The sequence below is a fragment of the Oncorhynchus gorbuscha genome, linkage group LG15 (assembly GCF_021184085.1).
Source record: "Oncorhynchus gorbuscha isolate QuinsamMale2020 ecotype Even-year linkage group LG15, OgorEven_v1.0, whole genome shotgun sequence".
NCBI classification, from domain to species: domain Eukaryota; kingdom Metazoa; phylum Chordata; class Actinopteri; order Salmoniformes; family Salmonidae; genus Oncorhynchus; species Oncorhynchus gorbuscha.
In genome coordinates, this window is record NC_060187.1 from 61,723,566 (window position 1) to 61,738,330 (window position 14,765).

At 42.0% G+C, this 14,765-nt stretch overlaps 1 protein-coding gene across 1 annotated transcript; it reads right to left on the minus strand.

Moving 5' to 3' along the window:
* Window positions 1–6,168: 6,168 nt before the first annotated feature.
* LOC123998337 lies at window positions 6,169–12,420 on the minus strand. The gene is made up of 6 exons (XM_046303458.1): window positions 12,155–12,420; window positions 11,027–11,152; window positions 10,871–10,913; window positions 10,514–10,549; window positions 10,270–10,302; window positions 6,169–6,722 (listed from the first exon to the last, which is right to left on the minus strand). Exons 2-6 carry the CDS (start codon window positions 11,147–11,149, stop codon window positions 6,352–6,354), a joined length of 606 nt encoding a protein of 201 aa, XP_046159414.1. The 5' UTR covers window positions 11,150–11,152; window positions 12,155–12,420; the 3' UTR covers window positions 6,169–6,351.
* Window positions 12,421–14,765: the final 2,345 nt, after the last annotated feature.

Genomic DNA, 14,765 nt, shown 5'->3' on the forward strand with positions numbered 1-14,765 from the left:
GTCTGAGGTCCTGAGCGCACTGGAGCAGGTTTTCTTCAAGGATCTCTCTGTACTTGGCTCCGTTCATCTTACTCTTGATCCTGACTAGTCTCCCAGTCCCTGCCGCTGAAAACCATCCCCACAGCATGATGCTGCCAACAGCATAGTTCACCGTAGGGATGGTACGAGATAGTTAAATCCTGGTTTCATCAGACCAGAGGATCTTATTTCTCATGGTCTGAGAGTCCTTTGAGTGCCTTTTGGCAACTCCAAACTCCATGTGCCTTATACTGAGGAGTGGCTTCCATCTGGCCACACAAGGCCTGATTGGTGGAGTGCTGCAGAAATGGTTGTCCTTCTGAAGGTTCTCCCATCTCCAAAAAGCAACTCTGGAGCTCTGTTAGAGTCACCAAAGGCTATTCCCACCATTGCTCAGTTTGGCCGGGCGACCAGCTATAGGAAGAGTCTTGGTGTTTCCAAACTTCTTCCATTTAAGAATGATGAGAACACTGTGCTCTGGGGGACATTCAATGCTGCAGACATTTTTTGGTACCCTCCCCTGTGCCTCGACACAATCCTGTCTCGGAGCTCTACAGACAATTCCTTCAACCTCATGTCAACTGTGGGACCTTATATAGACAGGTGTGTGCCTTTCCAAATCATGTTCAATCAATTCAATTTACCACAGGTGGACTCCAATCAAGTTGTAGAAACATCTCAAGGATGATCAATGGAAACAGGACGCACCTGAGCTCAATTTCGAGTCTCATAGCAAAGGGTCTGAATACTTCTGTAAATAAGGTATCTGTTTTTATTTTTATAAATATGCAAAAATGTCCAAAAACCTTTTTTTCGCTTTGTCATTCTGGGGTGTTATGCATAGATTGATGAGGAAAGCAATTCATTTAATACATTTTAGACTAATGTGGAAATACGGAAGGGGTCTGAATACCTTCCGAATACACTGTATAGGCCTAAGGACAAGAAAATAAGAAGAAACAGTGGCAGAATAAATTCAACCCCACCTTTGTTTTAATCACAAAACCGGAGAACAACCTCTGTCCGGTGAAGTCCAGAAAGCATATGATGTGTCTCTCCATGGTCTGATGTCCTAACCGACTTGCCAAAACTATAGTTTGTTAATTAACAAGACATTTGTGGAGTGGTTGAAAAACGAGTTTTAATGACTCCAACCTAAGTGTATGAGTAGACCTTACAGTGAAATGCTTACTTACGAGCCCCTAACCAAAAATGCAGTTAAAAAAATATGGATAAGAATAAGAAAAAAAAGTACAAATGAATTAAAGAGCAGCAGTAAAATAACAATAGCGAGACTATATACAGGGGGGGGGGGTACAGGATCAATGTGCGGTGGCACCGGTTAGTTGAGGTAATATGTACCTATATAGTTGAAGTCGGAAGTTTAGATACGCTTAGGTTGGAGTCATTAAAACTTGTTTTTCAACCACTCCACCGATTTCTTGTCAACAAACTATAGTTTTGGCAAGTTGGTTAGAACATCTACTTTGTGCATGACACAAGTCATTTTTCCAACAATTGTTTACAGACAGATTATTTCACTTACAATTCACTGTATCACAATTCCATTGGGTCAGAAGTTTACATACACTAAATTCACTGTGCCTTTAAACAGCTTGGAAAATTCCAGAAAATTATGTCATGGTTTTAGAAGCTTCTGATAGGCTAATTGACATAATTTGAGTCAATTGAATGAGTACCTGTGGATGTATTTCAAAACCTACCTTCAAACTCAGTGCCTTTTTGCTTGACATCATGGGAAAATCAAAAGAAATCAGCCAAGACCGCAATTTCCAAATTCCTGAAGGTACCACGTTCATCTGTACAAACAATAGTACGCAAGTATAAACACCATGAGACAACGCAGCTGTCATACCGCTCAGGAAGGAGACGCTTTCTGTCTCCTAGAGATGAACGTACTTTGGTGCGAAAATTGCAAATCAATCCCAGAACAACAGCAAAGGACCTTGTGAAGATGCTGTAGGAACAAGTACAAAATAATCTATATCCACATTAAAAACGAGTCCTATATCGACATAACCTGAAAGGACGCTCAGCAAGGAAGAAGCCCCTGCTAAAAAAAACACCATAAATAGCCAGACTACGGTTTGCAACTGCACATGGGGACAAAGATCGTACTTTTTGGAGAAATGTCCTCTGGTCTGATGAAACAAAAATATAACTGTTTGGCCATAATGACCATCGTTATGTTTGGAGGAAAAAGGGGGAGGCTTGCAAGCCGACGAACACCATCCCAACCGTGAAGTATGGGGGTGGTAGCATCATGTTGGGGTGCTTTGCTGCAGGACTGGTGCACTTCACAAAATAGATGGCATCACGAGGACAGAAAATGAAAAACATCTCAAGACAGCAGGAAGTTAAAGCTTGGTGTCGCGACTTCCGCCGAAGTGGGCTCCTCTCCTTGTTCGGGCGGCGTTCGGCGATCGACGTCACCGGCTTTCTAGCCATCGCCGCTCCATTTGTCATATTCTCATTTGTCTTGTTCCATACACACCTGGTTTTCATTCCCTAATCACACTGAATGTATTTAGTCCTCTGTTCCCCTCCACATCTTTGTGTGAAATTGTTTTGATGTTATGTGGGTATTTTTACGCGACAGACATTGGTTTATGTTCTGTGTTTTTGGCACGTTTTAGGTACTTATGTGCTTTCTTTTGGACAGGGAATAAAAAGTGTGCCTGTTAACTACACTTTGCTCTCCTGCACCTGACTTCACCTCCAGTACACACCCATAACACTTGGTCGCAAATGGGTCTTCCAAATGAACAATGACCCGAAGCATACTTCCAAAGTTATGGCAATAAAGTAAAGGTATTGGAGTGACCATTACAAAACCTGACCTCAATCCCATAGAACATTTGTGGGCAGAACTAAAAAAGCGTGTGCGAGCAAGGAGGCCTACAAACCTGACTCAGTTACACCAGCTCTGTCAGGAGGAATGGGCCACAATTCACCCAACTTATTGTGGGAAGCTTGTGGAAGGCTAACCAAAACGTTTGACCCAAGTTGAACAATTTAAAGGCAATGCTACCAAATATTAATTGAGTGAAATAAAAGCTGAAATAAATCATTCACTCTACTATTATTCTGACATTTCACATTCTTAAAATAAAGTGGTGATTCTAATTGACATAAGACAGGGAATTGTTTACTAGGATTAAATGTCAGGAATTGTGAAAAACTGGGTTTAAATGTATTTGGCTAAGGTGTATGTAACCTTCCGACTTCAACTGTAGGTAGAGTTATCAAAGTGATGATAACAACAGAGAGTAGCAGCGGTGTAAAAGATCGGGGGGGGGCAATGCAAATAGCCTGGATAGCCATTTGATCAGGTGTTCAGGAGTCTTATGGCTTGGGGGTAGAAGCTGTTTAGAAGCCTCTTGGACCTAGACTTGGCGCACCGGTACTGCTTGCCGTGCGGTAGCAGAGAGAACAGTCTATGACTAGGGTGGCTGGAGTCTTTGACAATTTTTAGGGCCTTCCTCTAACACCACCTGGTGTAAAGGTCCTGAATGGCAGGGAGCTTAGCCCCAGTGATGTACTGGGTCTTTCGCACTCTGTAGTGCCTTGCGGTCGGAGGCCGAGCAGTTGCCATACCAGGCAGTGATGCAACCAGTAAGGATGCTCTCGATGGTGCAGCTGTCAAACCTTTTGACGATCTAAGGGCCCATGCCAAATCTTTTCAATCTTCTGAGGGGGAATAGGTTTTGTCATGCCCTCTTCACAACTGTCTTGGTGTGCTTGGACCATGTTAGTTTGTTGGTGATGTGGACACCAAGGAACTTGACGCTCTCAACCTGCTCCACTACAGCCCCATCGATGAGAATGGGGGTGCTCGGTCCTCTTTTTCCTGTAGTCCGCAATGATCTCCTTTGTCTTGATCACGTTGAGGGAGAGGTTGTTGTCCTGGCACCACACGGCAAGGTGACCTCCTCCCTATAAGCTGTCTCGTCGTTGTCGGTGATGAGGCCTACCACTGTTGTGTCATCAGCAAACTTAATGATGGTGTTGGAGTCGTACCTGGCCGTGCAGTCATGAGTGAACAGGGAGTACAGGAGGGGGCTGAGCACGCACCCCTGAGGGGCCCCTGTGTTGAGGATCAGCGTGGCAGATGTGTTGTTACCTACCCTTACCACCTGCGGGAGGCCCATCAGGAAGTCCAGAATCCAGTTGCAGAGGAAGGTGTTTAGTCCCTTCGCTTATTGATGAGCTTTGGGGGCACTATGGTGTTGAACGCTGAGCTGTCGTCAATGAATAGCATTCTCACATAGGTGTTCCTTTTGTCCAGGTGGTAAAGGGCAGTGTGGAGTGCAATAGAGATTGCATCATCTGTGGATCTGTTGGGGTGGTATGCAAATTGGAGTAGGTCTAGGGTTTCTCGGATAATGGTGTTGATGTGAGCCATGACCAGCCTTTCAAAGCAGGGTAGCCTAGTGGTTAGAGCGTTGGACTAATAACCGGAAGGTTGCAAGTTCAAACCCCCGAGCTGACAAGGTACAAATCTGTCATTCTGCCCCTGAACAGGCAGTTAACCCACTGTTCCTAGGTCATCATTGAAAATAAGAATTTGTTCTTAACTGACTTGCCTAGTAAAATAAAAAATACATAAAAAGCACTTGGCTACAGATGTGAGTGCTATGGGCCGGTAGTCATTTAGGCAGGTTACCTTAGTGTTCTTGGGCACAGGCACTATGGTTGTCTACTTAAAACATGTTGGTATTACAGACTCGGACAGGGAGAGGTTGAAAATGTCAGTGAAGACACTTGCTAGTTGGTCAGCGAATGCTCGCAGTACACATAATGGTAATCCGTCTGGCCCTGAGGCCTTGTGTGTGTGCGTTTGTGCAAGTAGAAAAAACATGTTGACACGCTACTTGTAGAGAAACGCCAATGGTATCCTTCTCTCTTTCATGTTGACGAAACCGTGTCACTCTCCCCATAGCTACATATTGACATATCCTCTCCACGTCCACGTCACTTGGTAGGAGCAGCCTGCCAGGTATTATGCAATCCAATAGTGTGCAGAGCCTGAGACGCCCAGCCCAGACAGGGTTAAAGGAGACTAGAAGAATAGGAACTATGACTAATCTGAAACTGACAACTTTGTGGCTTCCTGTTTTGAGGGTTTTCAATCGCTAGTTCCTGTTTGATTCTCTTTGTACAATGAGCATCTAAAGTGTCAGTGCATTCCCACTGGGCACAGACTTCAGTTCAATGTTTAGTTTTTATTTACATTTGGTTGAGTTGTCAACTATCCTGAATTCAACGTGAAATCAACAAAACATTTCACCTTGTCATTTTATTTAGGTTAAAAGTTGGGTGATTATTTTTTCTCCAAATCCAATCAGTTTTCTACTTTGATTACACAGCATCACATTGATTCAACCATGTTTATGCCCGGTTGGTTAGCTTTCGGCCAGTGATAACTCAGTACTGACGTGTGTTTCTGTTACATCAGTTTTCTAATGCTAATAGGTACAGGTATTTTCAGACCTAGTTTGCATGTCTCTGAATAAGCTGAGTCTGTGATAGTAGCAGAATCCATCACAAGAATGACAGAGAAGGACATCTGCCTTATTTCTGTAGTGCGGTAGCGCCACCATGTGGTAAGTGCTACCTCCCGTTTGGCTCAGTTGGTAGAGCATGGCGCTTGCAATACCAGGGTTGTGGGTTCAATTCCCACGGGGGACCAGTGGAGGAGAATGGGAGTCGCTCTTGAATGCTAAATTACATCAATATGAACAATGGATGTGAATAGTGGCATACTTAAACTGTAAGTCATTTTGGCATTTGATCTAGTAGAATTCACTCATTTTTCCAACTCTCGTGTTTGACAACAGCTGATAATTAGATGAATTGATGCGCTATACCAAAATGAATAAACGGTGGGAGTCGAAGCAAGTCGCCCATTAGATGACGCATTCGGAGTACTATTTTAGAATGATTCTTTATTTATTTTTGCATACTACTTAGTACAGTTGTATGGGTATTCAGACACGACCACTGTCTCCATATCAAATCTATTTACCATCTATAATATCTAGCATCGACTAATTCACATCATGATAGATACCATTAATATCACAAGAAATCACACACACACACACAAATAGATAGTTTGACAAAGTATTCTGTTATCTCATTGTGTAATCAAATCTGTTCAGCAAAACATACAATGCATATGCATAACAGTTACAGTTTCCACAAAATAAATTCAGTTTAGTAACTACCACACACTTTTAAAAAAACAATGTTTTAACAGCTGTTTTTGGTTCAATCTTGAACTAAGTCTGAATACAAATGTCTGTTGGCTCAATATGGGGGGAGCTGAAATGCCCCCCAGTGGGTATTCTCTACCCCATACCTAAAACTATTATTCTTGGATGTTATCTCAAGGCTGAGACTGTTACCTTGTTGGAGCTTAACCATCCTGGACATGAATACAGTGCCCTCTTTCTCTCCGTGATACACGGCTTCACTCAGTCTCCTTCGCTGGGTCTGATTCTGAATGCCATTTTTGAACAGAGTCACCTTCCTCTTCTCCTCTCCCCCGGTGTGCCTAGTGAAGGTGACCTGGACATAGATGTAGTAGAAGCCTTCAGATGTGATGTAGACAGAGTTGTCGCGGAGGACGAGGGAGCAAGAGCCACAGGCATCATGATCATTCTCCCAAGATAATGTTCCTACACATGAGACAGAAGGAATGAAAATAAAAGAGAATAAAATAAAATATTAAAACGCTTTACATCATATCAATGGGTTAATATACACTACATGACCAAACGTATGCGGACGCCTGCTCGTCGCCTCTCATTCCAAAATCATGGGCATTAATATGGAGTTGGTCCCCCCTTTGTTGCTATTATAGCCTCCACTCTTCTGGGAAGGCTTTCCACTAGATGTTGGAACATTACTGTGGGGACTTGCTTCCATTCAGCCACAAGAGCATTAGTGAGGTCGGGCACTGATGTTTGGCGATTAGACCTGGCTTGCAGTCTGCGTTTCAATTCATCCCAAAGGTGTTCGATGGGGTTGAGGTCAGGGCTCTGTGCATTCCAATCAAGTTCTTCTACACCAATCTCGACAAACCATTTCTGTATGGACCTCGCTTTGTGTACGTGGGCATCGTCACACTGAAACAGGCAGTTTGGAACTTTGAAGTGAGTATTGCAACCAAGGACAGACAATTTTTACGCGCTACACGCTTCAGCACTCAGTGGTTCCGTTCTGTGAGCTTGTGAGGCCTACCACTTTTCCACTTCACAATAACAGCACTTACAGTTGATCGAGGCAGCTCTAGCAGGGCAGAAATGGAACTGACTTGTTGAAAAGGTGGCATCCTATGACGGTGCCATGTTGAAAGACACTGAGCTCTTCAGTAAGGCCATTATACTGTCAATGTTTGACTATGGGAATTGCATGGCTGTGTGCTCTATTTTATACACCTGTCAGCAACGGTGTGGCTGAAATAGCCGAATCCATTAATTTTAAGAGTTGTCCATAGACTTTTGTATATGTAGTGTATGTTTGTGCATATATTTGAACAGACAGGTGGCAAAATATTGAATAACTGCACTTTCAATACCCCTTTAAAAACTCTGTATACAGTGCCTGCGGAAAGTATTCAGACCCCTTGACTTTTCCACATTTTGTTACGTTACAGCCTTATTCTAAAATATTTTTTTCCCCCCTCAGCAAGATACACACAATACCCCATAATGACAAAGTAAAAACAGATATCTACAAACAGATACCTTATTTACGTAAGTATTCAGACCCTTTGCTATGAGACTCGAAATTGAGCTCAGGTGCATCCTGATCCATTCATCATCCTTGAGATGCTTCTACAACTTGATTGGAGTCGACCTGTGGTAAATTAAATTGAATGGACATGATTTGGAAAGGCACACACACACCTGTCTATATAAGGTCCCACAGTTGAAAGTGCATGTCAGAGCAAAAACCAAGCCATGAGGTAAAACAAATTGTCCATAGAGCTCCGAGACAGGATTGTGTTGAGCCACATATCTGGGGAAGGGTACCAACAATTTTCTGCATCATTAAAGGTCCAAAAGAACACTGTGGCTTCCCATCATAATTACATGGAAGAAGTTTGGAACCACCAAGACTCTTCCTAGAGCTGGTCGCCCAGTCAAACTGAGCAATCGGAGGAGAAGGGCCTTGATCAGGGAGGTGACCAAGAACCCATTGGTCACTCTGACAGAGCTCTAGAGTTCCTCTGTGGAGATAGGAGAACCTTCCAGAAGGACAGCCATCTCTGCAGCACTCCACCACATGACAGCCACTTGGAGTTTTCCAAAAGGCACCTAAAGATTCTCAGACCATGAGAAACAAGATTCTCTGGTCTGATGAAACCAAGATTGAACTCTTTGGCCTGAATTCCAAGCGTCACGTCTGGAGGAAACCTGGCACCATCCCTACGGTGAAGTATGGTGGTGGCAGCATCATGCTGTGGGGATGTGTTTCAGTGGCAGGAACTGGGAGACTAGTCAGGATCGAGGGAAAGATGAACGGCGCAAAGTACACAGAGATGCTTGATGAAAACCTGCTCCTGAGTGCTCAGGACCTCAGACTGGGGTGAATGTTCACCTTCCAACAGGACAACGACCCTAAGCACACAGCCAAGACAACGCAGGAGTGGCTTCGGGACAAGTCTCTGAATGTCCAGCCAGAGCCTGGACTTAAACCCGATCAAACATCTCTGGAGAGACCTGAAAATAGCTCTGCAGCAATGCTCCCCATCCAACCTGACAGTGCTTGAGAGGAACTGCAGAGAAGAATGGGAGAAACTCCCCAAATACAGGTGTGCCAAGCTTATAGCGTCATACCCAAGAAGACTTGTATTATTATTATTTTTTTAACGTTTTGCTTTGTCATTATGGAGTATTGTGTGTTGATTGACGAGGGAATAAAACAATTGAATAATGCTGTAACATAATAAATTGTGGGAAAAAAATCAAGGGGTCTGAATACTTTCCGAAGGCACTGTATGCTGCAAAATTATATAATGTATTTTCACAAACAGTAATTGTATCATTGTCTTGGGCTTAGTGCATTGTCCGCATCTAAGCAGTTACAGTAGATGGGTTGATTGCGGGTCTTGAACACCACTTCACAAAGGAGCAGACGGTGGGGAGGGGGGGGGGGGGTTAATACACCTACCCTCACAATAGCTCAATGTTTAATGAATAGACTGAATATTTGCATAATGTTTTCAATACATATATCTCATTTTCTGATGAATAAAGATGCATAACATCTTGATAAGAGAAATACAATTACGTTGGACTGTGTCGTAATATGTTCTGCTCATGGTTAGTAAGCTCCCGCTCATCCCAGTCCAAGCTCTTCTCTGTCCTGGTACCCCAATGGTGGACCCAGCTTCCCCCTGAAGCTAGGACATCCTGCTCATCTTCTGAAAACATCTGAAACCCTACCTCTTCAAACAGTATCTTCAACAATCCTCCTCCAAACAGACAAATAATGGCGCAGTACAACAGTGATATGCAGAACGGCATCTCGGAACGCACAACTCGTCGATCCTTGTCACAGATGGGCTATTGCAGCAAACGACAACACCGGGTTCCACTCCTGTTAGCTAAAAACAAGAAGAAGAAGTTGCTCCAGTGGGCACGCGATCATCACTTGACAATGAGGAGTGGAAAAACATTTTCTGGAACGTGACAGCGAGTTCAGTTTAATTGAGTGGCCTGCGCATTCCCCAGACCTCAACCCAATAGAGCCGTGATCTCCGTGATGAGATGGAATGAGCTGTTGGCAGCATGAATGTACCACTATCCAATCTGCAGCCACTGCATGATACCATTGCGTCAGCATGGACCAACATCTCTGTGGAACGTTTCCGACACTTTGTAGAATGCCCCGAATAAGTCAGGCTGTTCTGGAGGCAAAGGGGGATCTGGTCCGGTACTACATGGTGTACCTAATAAACTGCCCGTTGAGTGTATAGAAATATTAGGTGTATCACAACCATTGTGTCAAATGTGTTAGATCAGTTGTACAATCTGAGTGTGTACAGGGCCCTAGTCTTGTTTAGTGTAACTGACAAGTTCAGACAGGCAGCAGAAGATCCAATGTTAACTCATGCGTTCCATGAATTTAGGATGCAAAAAGGAAACTGCAACAAGCATGGAATGTTAGGCCCAAAAGTCCTTACCTATAAACTAGGAAAGGAAGTGTTTAGCTTACCCATGGTCAGCTGGATATAAGAGGGACGGGGAGCTGGAAAGCAAAAAAAAAGCCCATTAATTTTCCTGTTTTGATCCATCTTGTAACATTTACGTGTTACTCCCTGCTTGTGCAATCTTATAATGTCATCTTTCTCCAGAAAATGCATCAATGACGTGAGTTATATTGCACACAGTGCAATGTTTAGTTTAAACACTAGACATTCAGTGATAATCAGAAATGTAAATAGCAATGCTTTACTTACCCTTTGATGAATTCAATTGAGCCAAAAAACTGCCATCTGCAAAAGATAAATAATATTTAAAGTCATTGTCCTATATATATATATATATATATATATATATATATATATATATATATATTTTATCCCAGCCCCTGTCCCCACCGGAGGCTTTTTGCCTTTTGGTAGGCCGTCATTGTAAATAAGAATTTCTTCTTAACTGACTTGCCTATTTAAATAAAGGTTAAATGAAAATAAGTATACTGTTGTCGAATGTCTAATATGGGATAGGAATGATATTACAGTGCCTTGGTCAATATTATGACTTACAGAATAGACAAAAACTATTAACATCAGTACGTGTAACACAGTACAACTTACTTGTAGGGGGCTGGTTTTCCTCCTTTGATTCAGGTAAATGACTCTTGGAGAGAGAAATTACATAGTGACACCTTGAAATCATCATCAGTCTACCCTTATGTATCATCATCATCACCATATCAGAGTCTAGCTATCACTGATGATAATTGGACATACCTTATCAGATGAGTTTATTTGCACTGTTGTAAGAACTGCGACCATAATCCCCATAGCAACTGTGAGAAACCCACACCACACATGTAGCAGCAGGTATTTGGAGGTGTGTTGTTGGCTCTTCATCCTCTGGGAAACACACACGTACCACAAACCACTGAGAGCCGTCCCAATTCACTCCCTACCACTTCCCATCGGCCCTAATCCTTATCTAATCCAACGTTCGCAGATCTGAAGGGTCTAGAATAGATATAAAGCGGGCGGGTTGTAGATCTTCCACCATAGGCTACTGCTTGAGTCCGAGCACCTCAACATTAGGCTCCCTTCTGATGAACATTTAGTTTAGATTATACCCCACTCTGGGAGTTCACCTACATAGATTATTCCCCTCTTGAACCCTATGTGCAGTGTGGTTTGCCTCTTATATTGGCTCAAACATTAACATGTGATAAATGAACTCACTACCAGAGAAATACACTAAAATAATTTGTAGTAAACACGCAGAGAGTGGTATGTACTGTGTGACTGTGACAAGACATTACGGCTGTCACACAGTGTACTCTGGTATGTTCAGTTGGACATGAATGCATCAGTCACAGTGACTAAGAATAGTCAAGATAATAATAATCATTTTTTGGGGGGTGCTTATATTTGTCCTGTTACACACTTGTACACGATACAAGTAATTGTGAAGGTATGCATAGTGAGTGAGAGAATGATCTGTCAATGATCAGTGTGACCGCATTACCTGTCATATGGTATAGAACACGAGACTGGGTCCATCATGTTGCCTATCACAGTCTCATTATTGAAAATGCCACTAAATAGTCATACAACAACCACCGTTTTTGGACCAAATATAACTGTGGAGCCATTAGACTATTACTGTGTGATGATAAAATCGGACACTACTGTTATCACCGAGTGATTTTACATTTGGTCACATTTTCCTCATCCAAACATCCTATAATTAAGTCTAAGATTAGGAATTTCACATGATGAGAAAGTATTGCAAATACAATGGTCCACTGTCCACAATTCTGTGTTACCACAATTTACATATACATCGGTAATAAATAAGTAGCTGTGATATGAATAAAATGAAACACATTGACCAGGATCTCAACTCACCTAGTGTGTCTTGTATTGTCCTTGTACAAACAAATCTGTCTGCTGCATGCCATGCTGCATTTCAGAGACATGTTCTTTAGACAGGGTTTCCCCCCTTCCACTGGAGTTGAGGTTTGATGCGATGGACTTTTTTTCTTCACTGTGAGTTGTGGTTGGAAAGAAAGGAGGGAGTGAAAGCAAAGCATCATGGACTAAAACAACCACCTCAAAGTCTAGGTTGACTGTGGTCACATTGAATTAGCAACTGATGATGTCATATTCTTGTATGAAAATGTATTTTAGCCTGGTCCAAGATCTGTTTATGGTTATGCCTACTCCATTGTCAAGCCAGGCAGAAGTTACCAAAGAGCAGTAACAGATTGTCACAAAGGCTATGATTTATTTGATTTCCCCACTGTGTTGAGAACATGTTTTTTTTTATGTAAACAAAAAAATTAATTTAAACAATCAATAAAAGCAGGTATTTTATCCATTATTGTATGTAATACTGTAGATAGTGTTGTAAAGTAACTTTATGACAGCACCCTTTTTGATAGCAACAAAACCTGTCATCCATATTGGCCAATTGTAGAAGTGCTCAGAAAGTGACTTTTTAGACCTGAATGCGAAAACATGAAATAGATAAAAGGTGAATATTATTATTAAAAGGTGAATTTATTAAATAGATAAAAGTTGAAATATTTTTTTATACACCACCATACCATGAGGCATCCATGTCTTCATCACTGGAAACGACAAATGGTTGAGACTGATATCATTTAAAAGCTTACAAACAGGGGTGTCAGCCTATTCAATCATTTCTTATCATTTTCTAACAGTATATGTCAATTACCTAAAAACGTGTAAACTCAGATTTCTTTTCATATTCAGATAGATTATGTAAAATAGGGTCTAAACTACAACCTGAGGTTCTTGTGTTGTGCCCACCATCGGTTGAGACACAACATGCTCTTGAATGTGGGTGTCATGTTTTGGCTGATAAATGTACTAAAATGGGAATACAATTACATTTTCAACTTTCAAATGGTGCAAAAAGATAGTCGAAAGTCCACACATCAGATAATTAAAATTGTATTTGTCACATGCGCCAAATACAACAGGTGTAGAACTTACAGTGAAATGCTTATTTTACAAGCCCTTAACCAACAATTCAGTTAAGAAAAATACCTATTTTTTTATTTATAAAAGTAACAAATAATTAAAGAGCAGCAGTAAAATAACAATAGAGAGGCTATATACAGGGGGTACCGGTAGAGAGTCAATGTGCGGGAGAACTGGTTAGTCGAGGTAATATGTACATGTAGGTAGAGTTATTAAAGTAGATAGTAACAGAGAGTAGCTGCAGTGTAAAAGGGGGGTGTGGGGGGCAATGCAACCATTTGATTAGATGTTCAGGAGTCTTTTTGGCTTGGGGTAGAAGCTGTTCAGAAGCCTCTTGGACTTAGACTTGGTACTCCGTTACCACTTGCCCTGCGGTAGCAGAGAGAACAGCCTATGACTAGGGTGGCTGGAGTCTTTGACAATTTTTAGGGCCTTCCTCTGACACTGCCTGGTATAGAGGTCCTGGATGGCAGGAAGCTTTTCCCCAGTGATGTACTGGGCCGTACACACTAACCTCTGTGGTGCCTTCAGTCGGAGGCCGAGCAGTTGCCAGACCAGGCAGTGATGCAACCAGTCAGGATGTTCTTGATGGTGCAGCTGTAGAACCTTTTGGGGATCTGAGGATCCATGCCAAATCTTTTCAGACTCCTGAGGGGGAATAGGTTTTGTCGTGCCCTCTTCACGACTGTATTGTTGTGCTTGGACCATGTTAGTTTGATGGTGATGTGGACACCAAGGAACTTGAAGCTCTCAACCTGCTCCACTACAGCTCCATCAATGAGAATGGTGGCGTGCTTGGTTCTCCTTTTTCTTGTAGTCCACAATCATCTCCTTTGTCTTGAATGGGAATATGTTTTTTAAATGATACTGTCAATCTTCCATAGGAAACCTATTGAAATTATAGAACTATAGATAATAGAATAAAAATGTAAGTTTTACATTCAACAGTAGGTGGACCGGGGACTATCTTTGTAGTAGTAATTAGAAGTAAAAATGTCAATTCAATTAAAATATCAATGGTGTACCAGCTAAATTGCAGTGGTCTGAAGGGATATGTCCATTCTATGAATAATATTTCTATGATTGAAATGACACCCACCCTGTATTCAAGAGCATGTTGTGTCTCAACGGATGGCGAGCACAACACAAGAACCTCAAACGTTTGAGTTTGAATACATAAACTCAGATTTTTTCCCCCATAAATTGTGGCTTAGACCCTATTTTACATGATCTATATTTTCCGGTGATGAAGACATGGATGTTTCATGGTATGGTGGCATACATGTATGACATTTTTTGTTTAAATCAAAAGGGATGCTGTCAAAAAGCGACTGAATTCAAATGGATTTACCCTAAGAAAAATACTTTGAAGCACTACTTTTTACTGCAGTGGGTTAAATCAGGGTCACAGAGTGTTCTTGGTAGTCTTAAACAAATCTACTTTGAAACCAAAGCATACACCTCACACACATTGGTTATGGTCTTTAAAAAAAAGAAGACACCTACACCA